The following is a 17,568-nucleotide window of genomic DNA, read 5'->3' on the forward strand; positions in this document are numbered from 1 at the left end:
GCATCACCAATTAATTGCATATGAGCTGTAGATGAAAGACGGTGCACCAACTGACTTTCGGATCCTCTCGTAAGGAAGCGTCGGGCTTCAGTCCTGCCGAACCAGTACCCAGCGTCCACGGCCACGATACTGGCTACCACTGGGCGAAACCAGCCGATCACGCGTAGTCTGTGCCCACCCATCCGAAAGCACGTGAGGTCCCATACATAGCATGGTAAACCTGTGCGTTGAGTAATTGTTTTGCCGTTTCTTACGCCAAACACCGATCACACTCCAGCATCAATGACCTCGGCGACACTCCCCCACCAGTCGCCTAAATACGTTGTGCAAGAACACAGGCATGCGATGTGCGTCCACGCATCGGACAGACAAACGATGTCATTCCCGGATCGTCATATTTCTGAGCACGCTGCTGCACGCATTCCACAACGGGCAAGTATCACGAGACTGTAACCAATATTATCCGTTTAACTGGCCACAGGCATAACAGGGATTCATCATGCCATCGTAACCAAGACTTGGTATTTAACAGACTACAAGCAGTAAAACACCCATCTACCGACAGTCCACACCGGCAGTGCTTCCGTAAAATGAAGGCGAAATGCGCGCAGTTCTCACTATTACTGCTTCTATAATACACCACAGCCGCGTAACTCCGATCCCAGCTCCGCCAGCTGAGCACGGCGGTGCTGGCAGCCGCGTGCGGGGCGTCGGCCGGCCCGCCGTCAGCTGGAGTCGCACGCGCGCGCTCTAGGCGGGGAACTTGGTGACGGCGTCGTGGATGGCGGCTGCTACGTGGTCGAGGTTGGCGCTGCTGAGGCCGGCCATGTTGGCGCGGCCGCTGCGCAGCATGTAGATGTGGTGCTCGCTGATCAGGTACTCGCACTGCTGCGCTGGGGAGCGGAGCCGGGCCGGCGTCAACACTAGCTGGGGAGCGGGGCCGGCGTCAACACTAGCTGGGGAGCGGGGCCGGCCCGGCGTCAACACTAGCTGAGGAGCGGGGCCGGCCCGGCGTCAACACTAGCTGAGGAGCGGGGCCGGGCAGGCGTCAACACTAGCTGAGGAGCGGGGCCGGGCCGGCGTCAAGACCAGAAGGAGCCGGGCCGGCGTCATCACTAGCTGGGGAGCCGGGCCGGCGTCAACACTAGCTACGGAGCGAGGCCGGCGTCAAGACCAGCGGGAGACGCCAACCAACGTTTCACCAAGAGCTGGTTCATGCGTGGGCGCTGATGGACCGCCCACGTGATCAAGCTATGCTATAGGTTTGCACTGCTCGCCAAGACGCACCGGCGCTTTGGAGTGCGCCATCCAAAGTCATGACATGACTGCCTGCCATAAATGTTTCCCTCCCAATGAAAGCAGACCTCGTGGACGGGAACCGGGGCCACGGTGCGCGAGCGAGCCAGCTGTGTTCGCGTCACCTGAGCACGCTCCTCGCCGCGGGGCGAACCCTGAGCACTGACACAACACCCTCGGAACGGGGCCAAGCAGGGACCGGGACGCATCGTCTCCACGCCCGAAGCTCGACGCTCAGCCGCCGCCACCAACACAGACGGGACGGCGCGCTGCTGCCGAGACGGCACACACACACATACACAAGGAGTTCATTGGGCCCGACGGGCAGGTGGCGACACAGCTGGCTGAGCGGCGGTGTCGCGCGCCGCGCCACAGCTGCGGTCGGGTGACACCGGACGGAAGCGTGCCGGTCCCGTACACCGGCTGAAAGACCGCCCGAGCCCACCCCTCACCACCGACAGACCAGCTTGCATTTCTGTCCAACAACACAGACTGCGACGCGCCTCCGCCCGCCGCCACCGGTCGAGCAGCGCCGCCGAGCGCACGTGCCGCTCCGGGAACGGCGGTCCCGCGCGGCGCACTCACGCGTCAGGCCGGTGAAGGAGAACATGCCGATCTGTCTGGTGATGTGGTCCCAGGTGCCGGGCGTGCCCAGCTTCACCAGACGGTCGCGCAGCGCCTCCCGCATCTGGATGATCCGCGCCGACATCACCTTGATGCAGTCCTGCCTGCGGAGCGGCGCGGGGCCGGTCAGGCCGGAGCACGGGTCAGACTGGAGCACGGGCTAGACCGGAGCTCGGGTCAGACCAGGGCCCACGTCACACTGGTACCCGGGTCAGACCGGAGCCTGGGTCAGACCAGAGCCTAGGTCAGGCAGGAGCACGGGTCAGGCTGGAGTCCGGGTCAGGCCGGAGCCTGGGTCAGGCCGGAGCACGGGGTCTGACCGGAGCCCGGGAGCAGCGGTCCCTCGGCGTGTCCGAGGCGCGCGCTGCTGACTCCCCTCCGCTGACCCGGAGGCCGCGCGGACGGCACCGTACCGGGTCACCGCCGCCGATAATCCGCTGCTCCCCGCAGATCATCGGTCGGCTGACCCCAACTGACGCAAGCGACCCACCACCGATGCCACCATAGGCGCGGGAGCGGATCCCTGTCATGACGCGGTAGCTTTGAAGAGAGCGCAAGATCGCGGCATGTCACCGATGCGAAAGTCTTACAAAGTAGGTCTCCGTTTCCACCCACCCCGAACGACCCAACGCTCCGCCCAGCTCCGGTACCACCAACGCACCAGCGGCACGCGAGCCTGTGCCGCATCGGAGAGACACGAGAGCCGCGCCCGCTCCCTGAGGCGCTCACCACTCGGCGAAGAGGTCCTTGTTGGTGAGCGTGGCGGCGACGACGCGCGCCCCGTGCGCCGGCGGGTTACTGTACGTGGCGCGCACCACCAGCGTCAGCTGAGTCTGCACCGCGGCCGCCAGCTCCGGGTCCGACATCACCACCGTCAGGTTGCCTACCCGCTCGTCTGGGGACGGGGAGAGCACGCCAATCAGCCCGCCTCGGATGATCGCGTCCCTGATCCGCCAGCCCTGTGACAGTCAGGTGACCACGACCCGTTCGTCTGGGGACGGGGAGAGCGCGCCAATCAGCCCGCCTCGGATGGTCGCGTCCTTGATCCGCCAGCCCTGTGACAGTCAGGTGACCACGACCCGCTCGTCTGGGGACGGGGAGAGCGCGCCAATCAGCCCGCCTCGGATGATCGCGTCCCTGATCCGCCAGCCCTGTGACAGTCAGGTGACCACGACCCGCTCGTCTGGGGACGGGGAGAGCGCGCCAATCAGCCCGCCTCGGATGATCGCGTCCCTGATCCGCCAGCCCTGTGACAGTCAGGTGACCACGACCCGTTCGTCTGGGATTGTCAGGTTACTGATTCACCCGTCTCATTGGTTATGGTGATTGATCCGCTCGTCCGAGGGGAAGGGTCGCGTTATTACGCCATCAGTCTGCTGAGGAGTGTCAGGTTGCGGTTCCTCTCGTCTGATGGGGTCACGCTTCTGCTCCGGTCACGTGTGCGCGGGGAACGCTGCCGATCCGCCGCTTGAGGGAAGGGGTCAGGGTGTGGTCTAACTCATCTGATAGAGTCAGGTTAGCGTTGCTCACGCGATGAAGGGGCAGCTCAGGGCAAGGGAGCACATATCCGGTCCGCTCGTCCGCAGTCACTTTCTCCTACGTCCGGGTACAGAGACTGCCTGTTCACCCACGCCACACTCACTGTACAGCCCGAAGTTCTTGGAGAATGACTGCGAGCAGAAGAGTTCCAGGCCCTCCTTAGCGAAGTGCCGGACGGCCTTGGCGTCCTTGTCCGGGTCGCCCGACGCGAAGCCCTGGTACGCCGAGTCGAAGAACGGGAACAGCTTCTTCTCGCGGATGATCTCGCACAGCTGCTTCCACTGTTCGTCCGTCGGGTCGCAGCCGGTCGGGTTGTGCGCGCATGCGTGCAGGATGACGACCGAGTTCTCCGGCGCCTGCCGCAGGTCCTCACACATGCCGTCGAAGTCGATGTTCTTGGTTTTGGGGTCCCAGTAGCGGTAGGCGCGGCCCTGCTTGAAGCCCGCTGTGTCGAAGATGAGCTTGTGGTTTCCTGAGGGTGCAAAACGGGTAACTTTAGGTGAATTTACCATGTAAATGGATAAACAAATAGCACCCAGGTGTGCACTAAAGCTGTCGCACTGACCTTGCATTGATCACTGATGCTGAAACAGATACATCATAAGGTATCAATAATTCACGACCCGGACACTCGGGGGATACAAACGCCGCACGATCGGACACAGCTACATCAACTGATAAAGCCACCCCACATGATTGCAATACAACATCTTGCATGGGCTACGAGCTCCTTTGGCTGGAAGCGCCCAGATGCCGTGTCGCGACCCACGACTTCTTACGGCCCTCGACCACCGCCACACCCAAGTTCCGACTCAACGTCACATGCTGCAGCCGGTCCCAGCTACCCGACCATCGCCCTGCCCCCGCCAGCTCCGCCAGCCGCCGCGCCACACGCACCCCAGGTGGGCTGCGAGTAGTAGTAGGTGTCGTAGCCGAGGATCTTGCGCAGGAACAGGGCGCCGATGTAGAGCGCGCCCGTGCCGGACAGCGCCTGCACGCCGATCGCCTGCCGGACGGAGGGCGGGTCTGATCAGAGGGCGGCGGGCGCGGACCGCGCGCCTCCGACAGACGGCGGCGGCGGCGCGCTCCGCCAGCGGCGGGCGCCTCTGACGGACGGCGGCGGCGGCGCGCTCCGCCAGCGGCGGCGGCACGCTCCGCGCTGCAGCCGGCCCGCCAGCGAGGCGCCCGCCGCTGACGGGGCGTGGACGAGTCACCATGATCGCGTCGGGGGTATACAGGGTGAGCTATGTGGATGGAGAGCCCTGGACCTCTGCGGAGACGTTTGAGTTGAGCCTGATTGTACCATGCGATCCGCTTGCTTCCGTGCCTCAATTGTAAAGGAAAACTGAGCCATTCATGGGTGACCAGGGGATGAGCTAAACCAGAATCCAGATGAGAGAAGTGGAGATGGGGTTCAGGTCTGGTCTGGCCTGGTCATTTCAAGTCAGCTCTCATCATATCAGAGCCAAGTCAGGCCAAGTGCTAAGTGGGATCAGGACACCAGACATGACAGTGACCTGTGTTCTGTTTATGCAGCTTGTGCCACATCCTGTCATGTCAGGTCATGCTGGTTTGATTTAGTTTGGTATGGTTTGGTTTGGTTTGGTTTGGTTTGGTTTGGTTTGGTTTGGTTTGGTTTGGTCTGGTCTGGTCTGGTCTGGTCTGGTCTGGTCTGGTCTGGTCTGGCCTGGCCTGGCCTGGCCTGGCCTGGCATGGCATGGCATGGCATGACATAAAATTAAATGGCATGGCATGGCATGGCATGGCATGGCATGACATGACATTTCATGACATGACATGACATGACATAAAATGACACAATATGGCATGGTATGGTATGGTGTGGATTGCTTGGTTTGGTTTCATTTGGTATGGTTTGGTATAGTTGGCTTTGGACTGGTTTGGTCTGGTCTGGTCTGGTCTCATCTGGTCTGGCCAGTTCAGTTCAGTTCAGTTCAGTTCAGGTCAGGTCAGGTCAGGTCATCTGGCATGATCAGGTCAAGTCTGGCATGATCAGGTCAGGTCTAGTTTGGCCAGGTCAGGTTTGATCACATTTGATCAGGTCAGGTCAGGTCAGGTCAGGTCTAATCTGATTTGGGCTGTGCCCTGCCACATCTCCATGTCCAGTTGGCTGAGTTGCCCATTTGTCAGTGAGCACTGTAAGTTGGTTGGGCCACAGATCTAGACAAGCATTGTTTGTCCCGAGGCCTTGTCAGTGATCAGCGATGGTGCTACTCTCCATACCCTGTTCTCTATGACAGCAGGGCAGTCTGTTCCCAGAAGCAAGTGCACAGCAGCCTTGGAGAGGGCATCCAGTCCAAGCACCGGTAGGTACTCGTGGTTCAGCGTCTCGTCGGCGGCCAGCATAACCTCCAACTTCCGCACCACTGGCAGAACCCATGGCTTTCCCTCTTCTGATCGGTATGCTGGGGAGAATGGGCAGAGATCATCTCAATGACATTAGTGTGGAAATACACAACTTGTATGGTGGGGGAGAATGGCTTAGATCATCTCAATGACATTAGTGTGAGAAACACAACTCAAACATTTAAAATCAATACCAGCCCTCTAGTTTATGCAGACTTCAGTAAAAAAACATTATGCTACAGGTTATGGGTATCGATTGCCATGCTCTTATCATAAAGATACTCATGGCAATTTTGTTTTGAATGTTTTGATAACTGCTTTTGAGCTATTGCAAAGCTTTAAGAGAAACACAAAATGATTTCTCATGTTGTTATGTAATGGTGTCCACAGCCCAAACATAGGCTGCAGGTCACTCAAAGCCTATGCAAGGTCAAACTATGGTTTTCCAACTTGTGTTGCAAAATGTTGGCGGAACTCAGGTTAGATAAAGTATTGAAAAAACATCAATTACTAGATGGTGATCACATGTTAAAAATCTGAAGGTCAGTGCTCAAAACAAAAGGTCATTCAAAGTCAAATATTTTCTTAGCAATATTGTATGACCTTCTCTACGCACCTGGTGGAGTGCCTTATCTTTGAGTAACAAATAGAATCATGTCCCAGCAATCAGCTCAAACTGACCAATATACCAGATGGTGCTGTGTTTGACAAAGCATAAACCATTTGACCCTACAGTACAAAGTAAAAACACACTAAAAAGAACTAGTGGGAGTCAGAATCCATATCAAATTTTCATGATGACAAGGATGGAAACAAGATTACCCAGGGAGCCACCACTAAGATGTACCTAAATGCCTTTGCATGCAAGTTTTTGCAAGCTAATTTCCTTGCATGCAAGTTTTGAGCATGTTTAGACCAGGCTTCAAAAATGCACTTTACAGGGACACCAGGCAATATTTGCCACAGAAGCAGTGCTACGGGAATTCCATCAACACCCTCACAAACGTGGCGAAACTGAAGTTATGGAATCTCAGTTTGGTGCAATCACCACCAATTCCAGCCCATAACCAGCCAATTTTTCAAGATATTGTCATGTCTAAAAGGAAAATACAGACAAAAATACTTAACATATTTTTCACAGGGAAATCACTTGAATGTTCAATGCCATTTGGCACGCAAGCGCGATGTTCACCACACCATGTCAAGCACCGTAGGCGTCCACCGCAATGGATGGATTTTTTGCAGACTGGTTAACCCCACCCAGATTGCGTTTCATACACTCACCTCCAACTCCCAAGTTCACTTTTTTGGGATGCTGATCGGCATTAAACCCTCTTGTCAGGGCAAATACTTCAATTGGTGGGGCAGTCTGAACGTCGGCGAAGCGGCTCATAATCGAGGATTGTTCGCCCTTTTCAGCTTTAAAAGTTATGATCAAATGCGTGGACGACCCTGGGGGTACGGACGGCCAGTTCTATGTCAGAAAAAAATGATAGCGGGCGGCCCGGAACAGGAATAACGACCCGAGAAATGCACCGCAGCCTCCAAGCCAAGCCAGACCGCTCCGCTCGCACGATCACCTTCACGAAGGTCACGTCCCGCCCCGCCCCCTTCCCCAGAGTTGATTGGAAGCGTTCGGAAAGCGTGTGCTAGGTCCACGTAAAGTACTGCCGTCATTAACGCAGTTACAACTGGTAGCAATGTGATATTCTGGCCTTCTTTGTGTTCCGTTCAACAACCATAAGTTTCCAGAAATATGATCACACATCAGCCAGGCACCAACCACTGCTTTTGTAACCAAAACTAGCTGTGAGCCTCAACACTCAACCCAGACAACGGAGAACTCCCGGTTCCCACCAGTCCCTACAACACCAATACTTTATCGTTTCTCAGTGCGCGTATCGCCGGAGGCATAAGCTTAAGGGTAGAGTGCGGGGCTCATGTAAAACACATCCCCCCAGCATTTGCACGATGTAAACATTCATCCACAAAATAACTACTGGAAGATCACGCTGAAGCGAGACGGCTATGTTGACATTGCAATGTATGCTACAGCTCGAAAGCTTTCTGACCTTTAATTTTTGCATGGAAATTGGGGTTTCTATGCCGGGAAGCTGGGATTATGGTCTGTACAGCAAGTTGTGGTTACTGAAGAATGTCCTGCCCAAACCAGGAGTTTTCAGTCAGTCAAATTGAAAATAAAAATGTTTTTGCTGTTAATAAGCCTGGCAATCGGGACCAGCCAGCTAACTGGAGGTTCATTCTTTTTAAAACGTAATCATCTTTCATTTCTTTTGTGAGATATTTGGATATTGACCAGAAAACGTTTTGGAGTAATACATGCGTACCACAGCTGAATTCAAGGCCGCCGTATTGCGAGCTGCGCGCGCAGGTATGAGATTGTAAATGCTTCGAATAAGTCTAAGTTTTTTATATGGTCCATGAAGTTTCATTCTCAGTTTTCCTGCACACAAATTAATAGAGCTTATAAACAATTTAATGCAAATTGACACAGTTTTAGAATCAAATATCCTTGGAAGTCATCCAAGTTAGGTAGAAATCGCGTCGTAAATGCCACACAAAGACGAAAGTTTGTTATTGGTTACTCATTGTTGTTCAATGCGTATGGTGGTGGGGCGAAATCGGGCTGGTTGTTTTCTTTGATGTGAGGTGTTTGTTCATTATTGTTGCTTTGTCCAAAAACAAGGGCAAAGGTTTTCAAGCTCTACCAACGCGTTGATGCCTGGTGCGTGTGGTTACCATTTAATAAGTCAAGTGCCTCGCGTGGTGAGGGATCAGGGAATATTAACTTCCACGTTAAAAGGTACGCATACGGTGTCAGTAGTTCAAAACCTGAATGCCTTGCTCAGCATCTTCCATCACGATAAGCATATATTTGTCAGTGTGTCAAATTCGCGTCATTTGTAATGTTCCTGCTACCAACCCAGGTACAGGATCCTATTGCAAGTCTGTTTGTGTTGTTGAGGTGGATAGGTGAATGACCTGTTGCCCCAATTGAAAAAAGCATTGTGGCAACAATTTCAGAGACAATGCACCTCAAATCTGAGCAATCAAAGTTTGGTGCATTGTTATTACCAGTCTTGGTTCATGGAGAGCCAATGCTTCAAAGGGTTATGGTGTTGCAAGAGCAATTTCAGGCAAATATGCTCCAAAAATATTTATTTATGCAAAATTGATCAGGATATTAAGTGCAATGCACCCAGGTTTGAGTTAAGTGCATTCTTGTGCAAGTGTTAGCTCACCAAGCTAAACATACTACCCACTGGGTGAATTTCTTATGACCAAACATAAAAGGCTAAACATAAACACTGCAAAAGTTTGCCCTCCTCTGGTCACAACATTTAAGTGCTATATTTTCAGAAATTTAGGGATTCAGCCCTGTCTGGCTCCTGCAGTTTGTGTGTCTCTGCTGGGAATGCTGAAAACTTGGTTTTTCTTGTAATTAAGATGGTATGTGTAATAACTGAGCATGGTTGACAGACAGTATGCATTGGCATTAACAGTGTATTTGATACACAGCCAAAGCTGATAAGCTATGGGTGTGTTCAAACATAACTGTCCACATAAACTGTCCTGATACATTGGAAACCTTTTTTGCTGCTAGTTTTCTGCAGACATTGATTATTCTGTGAAGTTATGCTGAATTGTTATCCTTGAGATAGTTATATCTTAGTGCTGAATTCATCATCACATTATTTTACTGCAGCAAATGGTATTTAATAACCAGTTATAGAATTGCTTATTTTTAATTTTAGAATATGCATGCTGTAAAGTTGCATTGCAAAATTAAACATATACCTACTAAATGAATTAGTGGCTATGAAAAGAAGGTTGGAGCTACTTACAGGTATGTAATATGCTCTGGAGCTAATTACAGGTGTGCAGTAGGCTAGCTTATCACCCCTAGTCATGCTGGTGACTAGGGGTGGGCAACCCAGGTAGAAAGATGACTGATTAGCTATTTCAAAAATAAGCATATGGTTTATTATTGAAGTTTTAGTCTGAGCACCACTCTATCAGGACCATGGATCTAAGTCCAGGTCCATGTTTGATCAATTAAACCATAAATGCACATCCCAACTTCACTGGCTCAGTGTAAAATACTACATAAGCTCTCAGGGGATAAATGTTATTTTTAATAGAGCCATGATTATCATGATCTTATCTCAATTATTAATTGATTGTCATTATCAGCATATCAGTTTGCCCTCCTCTGATCATCATGTTATAGTCTTTTGATAGCCCATGGGTGGCTCCATGATATCTTGAAGACATATTCTAATATCAGTTATTTCAACTTTTATGTCACACAGGACACTGAATTGCTATCGTAAGGTGCGAAATAGAGCTTTATGATGTTGTTTACTTGTCCAGGCAAGCCATATCTGAAGGCATTGCAATTTTTCTTGTAAAACTATTTGTTTTTGGCTACTGGTCAATTGGATAAAATTGGGCACTATCCAGAGTTTCAGGATATGGTAGAGAGACAAAGTTAGTTTTCTGCCCCTTTATTTTCAAGTGATGTTCCTTCTCTTGACTTTGTGGTTAGGGATGGCTTGATATGTGCATTAGCAGATATGTGCAAGACCACAACTAGATTTATTGTTTTCACCAGACATTGGTTTTAAATTGATATTTTTGTTTTTTGACAGGGGGTACAATATTACCATGATAGTTCTCATACCTTAAATCCCAGTTTTTGCTTCCCACACACATTATCTGGTTGAACATTCTAGCTGTGGCCTGGAATCAGAGCCCCAACCAAGAGCTGATTTTTGTGCAGGTCCTGCCCTTGGCATCCAAACAGAGCACTTCTAGTTTAATATACAGCTGTTGCCAGATATTTGCAATTGCCACACATGACTGTTGCACAGTTGTTCCAGCCTAGCAGTCCCAGGCAGTTGTTTATTGGCCATCAATTTGGGCCATGCTAGCCCAGTTTCTAGGCATGGATGATCATGCCTTCCACAATACCACATATTAGAGTTTTTGATGTTCCACTAATTGGGCAACAGAGGCAGTAACTTGCTGAATGATGCTAAGTCTACAAAACAGACATGCTTGAAGCTCCCAAAAGATCCTAGGATGCCATCAAGATGCATGGAACCATGTGGGATCTTGAATCCACCTATGGGACCCTGGCACATGTTAACTACCTGGGCCAAATTAAGATGTGGAAGTGCAAGAGGGATGGTGTTAGGTCTAGACATGGTCTGTGTAAGGTGTTAGTTCTGCCTCATGTGACTTTAGTACATACTGAGTTTTTGTCCATCTGAGCTCCAGTGAGTCATGAGAGTTGTACTGGACTACAAACGATTGTTGAGAATGAAAATGTAGTATGCTGTTTGGTAGGAAAAGGTAGTTATCAGAGGAGCTTAACACTGAGTACAGGATTGGCTGTTTCTGAAAACTCACCCTGCCCCAACCTGAGTGCACTTTCATCACCTGTGATTAGGCTGATCACTTTACAACAGGTGCAGGTGTACACATGTCATGCTGGGCTGAACAGGTCACTGTCATTAAGCCAACCTCCTGTCTGTACAATGTCTCAGATGCCTGGGTGTCCAGCTGAATGCTTTCACTTCATCACAATGGTCTGTTTGGTGATCACATCAGGTATCTAGGCCAACCCAACACTAGCATTGCCAGAGACACATGATCTTGACTGTGTGGGTTGTGGGCAAAGCATTTGCCAAAGCTCATTGTTTTTGAACTCTCTGTTTCTGTGCAGCTGAACAGCCATCCTGGAGTATCAAGCATTGTCAAATGTGTATAAACATCAGGTCCTCTATCATCATCCTCATTGTTCCTGTTAGTGTGCAGTGTCACAGTGGTGAGCAGCTGGTACTTGATGCTGTGCAGGGGTAGTTTAGGTTTGTGTCCATGCTGTGGGGTCAGGTAAACACTGGGGAGGCAGGTGGGAGCACTGGCCAGGAGGTCGCTGCTGTGTCAGTTCATGTTACACAAAAATGCTTCGCTAAAGTTGCCTTGTTGAACCGGAATCACGATTGTGTGTGTGGCATTGAGTGGGAAGAATGTTCTTCACAACCAACTACACATAACATAGTCTGCTGAAGTAATCTTTGCAAACTGATAGATATCTGTATGAAGGTGCTGATGCTCAACAAGGTGTAGTTGCCTTCACTGGCAGTGCTTTTTGCTCATTGGGAGGAATTGCTCAATGTTACATTACAGCAAAATTATAAATGTCAGGCTCACCACTTTTATGGGCTTTATGGTATTTGCAGCCTCATCTGAATAGAGGCTGTGGTTTGTGTTGCAGGCGCTGAGGAGCGGTTGAGTGCCATGTCGCAGTAGCGGGCCGCGCCGCAGTCCGCCCGGCCCGCGTTCAGGCGGCGCCCGGGCCGCCGGCAGTCATGAGCTCCGCCGAACACAAGTGGGCCTGCGAGTACTGCACGTACGAAAACTTCCCATCCTCCAAGAAATGCACGATGTGCTACGCGCCGCGCGTCGTCTACCTGATCTCGGAGCAGGCCGACCCAAGTATTTACATCTGTTCGTCGGCTGGCGGCGGCGGCGGCGGCAGCGGAGGCGGAGGGGGAGGCGGCGGCGGCGGTGGCAGCAGCAGTCCGCCGGCCTCGCCGCCGGCCGCCGACGAGGCCGGCCGCAAGTGGCCGTGCGCGCTCTGCACCTACCTCAACTGGCCGCGCGCCGCCAAGTGCGTGCAGTGCCTGTCGCCGCGACGGCGCGCCTCGCCGCTCTCGGCGGCCGGGCTGCACGAGGCACTGGCGCCGCTGCGCATCCGCACGCCGTCGGCCGAGAGCCTGGCGCGCCGCGGCTCGCCGCCGACGCCGTCGCCGCGCCACCAGGAGCCGGCGGCCGGGCCGCGCAAGTGGGCGTGCGCCGCCTGCACGTACGAGAACTATCCGCGCAGCCGGCGCTGCGCCATGTGCCAGGTGTGGCGGCCGGCCGGCGAGCCGGACGAGGGCGGCGAGGGCGGCGGCGCCGCGGCCGCCTCGCCGCCGCTCTCCAACTACGAGTACGAGCGCCGGCTGAAGCAGCTGCGCCGCCGCCAGCGCGAGGCCGACTGGGGCTGGCTCAGCGCCTGCCTCGCCACCGTCGACGGCGACCCGGAGCCGGTCGACGCGTACCTCGCCTCAGGTGGGTGCGGCGGCGGCCGACGCGCCGCCCGGCTCATGCGTGTCGGGACGGAATGCGTTACTTTGGACGGCAATGTGGGCCTGCTCTTTGTATCAGGCTACGCTATGGCCACTGCGCGTCTTGGAAACCAGAGCTACGGGGCTCGATTCCCCGCGGTGCCCGCCTTTCCTACCAGGGTGAGAGGCAGGCGACGCCATGTAGCATCAGCAGCTGAGTGCGTCGTAAAGCCTCAGTGACACACACAAGCTACCATTTTGGTTATCGTGGGTCTCAGTGGCTGAATCTACGTTAGGGCCGTGGTGGTTCTGGTGTGTGAACGTTGTCCGTGTGGCTGGCTCCCGTACAGGAGGTACAGTGCAGATCTCCCACGAAACGTGTCCGATATCAGCGTGGGTCGTCGCGGCGGCGTGTTTGTGTGAGCCCGCTGTGTCCCCGTGCGAGCTCCCGCGTCGCCGCCTGACGCGACCTGCCGTCTGTTCGCGGCCAGGAGGTGACCCGGCCCGCCAGCTGAGCAAGGCCGAAGTGACGCTGCTGAATCGACCAGCCGTCTTCGAGCCCGGCCTCACGCTCGTCCACCTGGCCATCAGGTCAGTATACATGCTAGTACACCTGGTAGTACACCTGGTCATCAGGTCAGTATACGTGTTAGTGCACCTGGTCATCATGCTGGGAGGAATAGCAGTTCACCTGGCCATTATGTCAGGAGGAATAACGGTCCAGCTGGTCATCATGTCAGGAGGAATAACAAGGCAGCTGGTCATCATGTCAGGAGGAATAACAATCCACCTGGTCATCATGTGAGGCAAAACACTAGTCCACCTGGTCATCATGTCAGTTAGCGCACCATTCCACCTAGTGGTCATCATTTCACAAGTCACGGTTGCACGTGTCATCCTGCGGCACCGTCAAATGCTCACCTTGGCACCATCTAAACACTGAAAAGTGAATAAGCGCGGAGCTGGCAGTTCCTTCATAACTTGCCTGCGCCGGCGCGAGAACGCATATTTGCGTTTGCGAATTATATGGGAGAACGTGCTATTATCATACGTGGCTCGATTTTTGCTTTTGCTGCGTAAGGAGAGACCGCGCATGCGCAGGCTGCGTGATCCAGGCTGGTGGCGTGGTGAGGCCCGGCGGTGGTCAGTGTTGCTGTTTGGCGCGCGCGTCCGCTGACGGGGACGGCGCGCCGCCGCAGGTTCTGCCAGGACAACATCCTGTCGACGGTGCTGACGCGCATGGAGGGCTCCGGCTCGGGCGTCAAGCGCGTGCCGTCGTTCGTCGCGCCCGATCTGGCGCAGGCCGTGCGCCGCTCGGTGGCCACCACGCTCCGCCAGAAGAAGGTCGCCTTCCCCTGCTACTTCATGACCGACATGACGTGGTTTTCTCTGCCCGCCGGTGGGTGCGCGACGCTGCGGTTGGCGCGCCTGCTGCCGCTGCTCGGGAGGGAGGGCAGGGGGGGGGGGGGGAGGGGAAGAGGGAGCGACCGGTGGCGCTGCGCCAGGCCCGAGGCCGGCCGGCCACGCGGTCCTGCATCGTTTGCGTTAGACAGTGTGACGCTGGCGGCGCTGGGCGGATCGGAACGGCGTAGGGTGAAAAGGAGCGCGGGGACGTGCTGTGCTGCCCGCTGCGTCCATGGCGGCCCGGCCTGCCGAGTTCCGGAGGTCGTCAGGGATCGTCAGAGTCGCTCGGGCGACGAGCGTCGCCGCCCCGAGGCCGGCGCACCGTAACGCTTGACCCGACCCCTTCCCCCCGGCCCGCAGACATTGAGGAGCTGCCAGAGATGGTGCAGCAGCAGCTGTTCGAGGAGCTGCTGGACAAGGACGCGCAGAAGGAGCTGGAGGTGGACGCGCCCATCATCAACTGGAGCCTGGACGTGACGGAGCGGCTGGGCTCGCGGCTGCACGCCGTCTGGAACCGAACGGCCGGCGACTGCCTGCTCGACTCGGTGCTGCAGACCACCTGGGGCGTGTTCGACCGCGAGAACACGCTCCGACGCGCCCTCTTCGACAGCCTGCACGAGGCGGCCGGCGCGTGAGTGGCTCCACCCCCAGGCATGGCTGAGCTGACCGGGCGCGCGCGGGGATCGACCCGATGCTTGGATTCTTTTAAAGAGCTTCTAGTGGGGTTCGTTCGTCGTCAGGCGTAGAACGTGCGGGCTATGGGGTGACGCGCCGTCTGGTGCGGCAGGCGTCGTGAGCCGCCGTGTAGTCCTCGTGTCCTCCCCGCCCTGCGCCGGACCGGCCGGCGCCGCGTCAGCAGCCGCCTGCCCTGGCCGACAGGTTCTACCCGCGCTGGTGCGAGTATGAGCGCCAGCAGACGGAGCGGCTGCAGTACAGCCTGGACGAGGACCAGCTGCGCCACGACTGGCTGCAGCTGCTGGCGCTCGGCAAGCCGGGCATGCCGCTCGAGCAGCTGCACATCTGGACGCTGGCGCACATCATCCGCCGACCCATCATCGTGTACGGCGTCAAGTACGTCAAGAGCTTCCGGGGCGAGCCACTCGGCTACGCCAGGTTCGAAGGTCAGTGGCGGGGCGGTGCGGCCTGGCGGGAGGGGGCCTGGTGGCCGCTGCAGCTGTGAGAGGAGCGGCGCGACGCCGATGCTGTTAAAGCTGAGGACAAGCTAGTGTCCGTCTGCGTGGTACGCGGGAATGGGCATTTGAGGTGTTCGTACTGCCGCTGATAGTATATTAGCTCGTTACAATTGAGCGGAACATTTTTTTTTTTGTGCGCTGGGTCACAGGAAAGTTCCCTTTTGTAAATGGTGTTGTCAACCACATACAGCTGTGCCGAATGTTATCGAACCAAATGTGTTAGCTGGGATTCACGTTGCCTGGGTACGTCACTTGCTGAAACGTTCTCGTAACTCGACGTTCATTGCGTGACTTGGGAACCAGATTTGACATCTCTCGGGCCGACCCGGTCGGGTGCACTGGCGGGCGTGCGTGGGCACCCAGACCGCGTCCGGCGCTGTCCCCGAGACCAGCGCCGCAAGCCGGCGGCGTGTGCTGTCCGCCGGGGGCGTCTCAGCCTGAACCCGCTGCGTTTCAGGGGTGTACCTGCCACTGCTGTGGGACTCGTCCTTCTGCTCCAAGTCGCCCATCTGCCTGGGCTACACGCGGGGGCACTTCTCGGCGCTGCTTCCGGCCATGCCGCCCACCTCGCACATCACCGGCGCCGGTCAGTCGGCGGGCGGTGCGCCGCTGCGGCTGAGGCGGCGGCTCGCGTGGGCGCGAGTAGGCAGCGAGTGGGCGCTAGAGGGCTTGATAGGACTGCGCACGCGGGGAAATGCTCTGGCGGTGATGTGGCGAGGGCCGCGACCGTTGGCTCCGACCAGCGGCGGACGGATCCTGCCGAGCTTCGGGTCGTACAGACGGCCGCCGTGGCGCCAAGGCTGTCCAACCACGGCCTCCAGCGGACCGGAGCCGTTCCGCCGGCGTTCGGACCGAGGCCCTGCCCCCCCCCCCCCCCCCCCCATCTGACGCCGTCTCTGCCGACTGGCCTCGGTCCTGACTTCGCCGCTGTCTGCAGGCGCCGACCAGCACAGCCCGGAGGCGGGCGGCGTCGTGTTCTTCCCGCTGATGACGCACGACGGCAAGCTGCTGCCGGTGCACTTCGTGACGCGCGCCGAGCGCGGCCGCGAGGAGGCGCTGCTGCGCCAGTGGCTGGACGTGTGCGTAACCGACGGCGGCTGTCTGGTGACGCAGTGCCAGCTGCCGCGGCCGCCGCTGCTCGTCGCACAGATGGTGCAGGAGTGGCTCAACTACTACCGCCGCATGTGGTGAGCGGCGCCGCGTGGGAAGGGCGCCGGCGGCGGGGCGCCCTGCTGCCGGCGGCGCTCGAAACGGACTGACTGTCCTCACAGCGCTAATGGTCACGAATTAGATGATACACTGTTTGAAATTCTCAAATAGGTGGGCCAGACGACTGACTGTCTTACTCGTATGGTGATTGGCTTCTGCCCTGTCGTCTGTTCAGATCAAAAACGAATTGATCAATACGTATTACGGCCCTGTGGCATCTCCATGGCCATTGCCTTGTCTTGGCATTTGCACGCCCATCCTGGGCGTCCTATTGACAATCCCGTGGTGCATCACCAGCATCTGAGATGCAGCCTGCGAGCGTTGCGCTGTCGAGTCTCGTCGCCATTGGGGCTTTGCGACGCACTCAGCTGCTGGGGTACATGGCGTCGCCTGCCTGTCACCCTAGCGGAAAGGGCAGGCACCGCGGGCAATCGAATCCCGTAGCTCTAGTTTTTTTCAGATGCGCAGTGGTCAGCTCATATGCGTTAACCGCCGCGCCACCGGCACCCCGCCGTCCAGCCTGGTGCCGCCCGGTGGCGCCTCACTGACGGCGACCTGTCGGCGTGTTCGCAGCCCAGTGACCGGTCCGGTGTTCCCCACCAAGCTGCCGGCGGCCGGCGACGAGGCCAGCTCCGAGAACGAGTCGGAGGGCGAGTGACGACCGCACGCGCGCCGCGCCGTTTAGTCCAGTGATATTGACGTAGTCACGTGTGACCGCCGCTGCCGCCGCCCGTCTGCGCGCGCGCCCCTCCCCTTCGTAGACGAGTCTAGTGACACGTACCTGATACATAGAACAA

The 17,568-nt window shown here is 56.0% G+C and overlaps 2 protein-coding genes across 2 annotated transcripts; one reads left to right on the forward strand and one right to left on the reverse strand.

Moving 5' to 3' along the window:
* Positions 1 to 376: 376 nt before the first annotated feature.
* Positions 377 to 7,415, reverse strand: LOC119089506 (aspartate aminotransferase, cytoplasmic). Its single transcript, XM_037212234.1, has 7 exons — positions 7,111 to 7,415; positions 5,704 to 5,885; positions 4,357 to 4,465; positions 3,563 to 3,931; positions 2,650 to 2,815; positions 1,882 to 2,024; positions 377 to 893 (listed from the first exon to the last, which is right to left on the reverse strand). Exons 1-7 carry the CDS (start codon positions 7,217 to 7,219, stop codon positions 751 to 753), a joined length of 1,221 nt encoding a protein of 406 aa, XP_037068129.1. The 5' UTR covers positions 7,220 to 7,415; the 3' UTR covers positions 377 to 750.
* Positions 7,416 to 8,458: 1,043 nt separating this feature from the next.
* Positions 8,459 to 17,457, forward strand: LOC119090228 (ubiquitin thioesterase trabid). The gene is made up of 11 exons (XM_037213014.1): positions 8,459 to 8,650; positions 12,131 to 12,351; positions 12,406 to 12,757; positions 12,821 to 12,969; positions 13,457 to 13,556; positions 14,165 to 14,364; positions 14,730 to 15,000; positions 15,249 to 15,490; positions 16,020 to 16,148; positions 16,500 to 16,749; positions 17,345 to 17,457. Exons 2-11 carry the CDS (start codon positions 12,225 to 12,227, stop codon positions 17,427 to 17,429), a joined length of 1,905 nt encoding a protein of 634 aa, XP_037068909.1. The 5' UTR covers positions 8,459 to 8,650; positions 12,131 to 12,224; the 3' UTR covers positions 17,430 to 17,457.
* Positions 17,458 to 17,568: the final 111 nt, after the last annotated feature.

The sequence above is a fragment of the Pollicipes pollicipes genome, unplaced genomic scaffold, assembly GCF_011947565.3.
Source record: "Pollicipes pollicipes isolate AB1234 unplaced genomic scaffold, Ppol_2.1 Scaffold_3087;HRSCAF=3621_pilon_pilon_pilon, whole genome shotgun sequence".
NCBI classification, from domain to species: domain Eukaryota; kingdom Metazoa; phylum Arthropoda; class Thecostraca; order Pollicipedomorpha; family Pollicipedidae; genus Pollicipes; species Pollicipes pollicipes.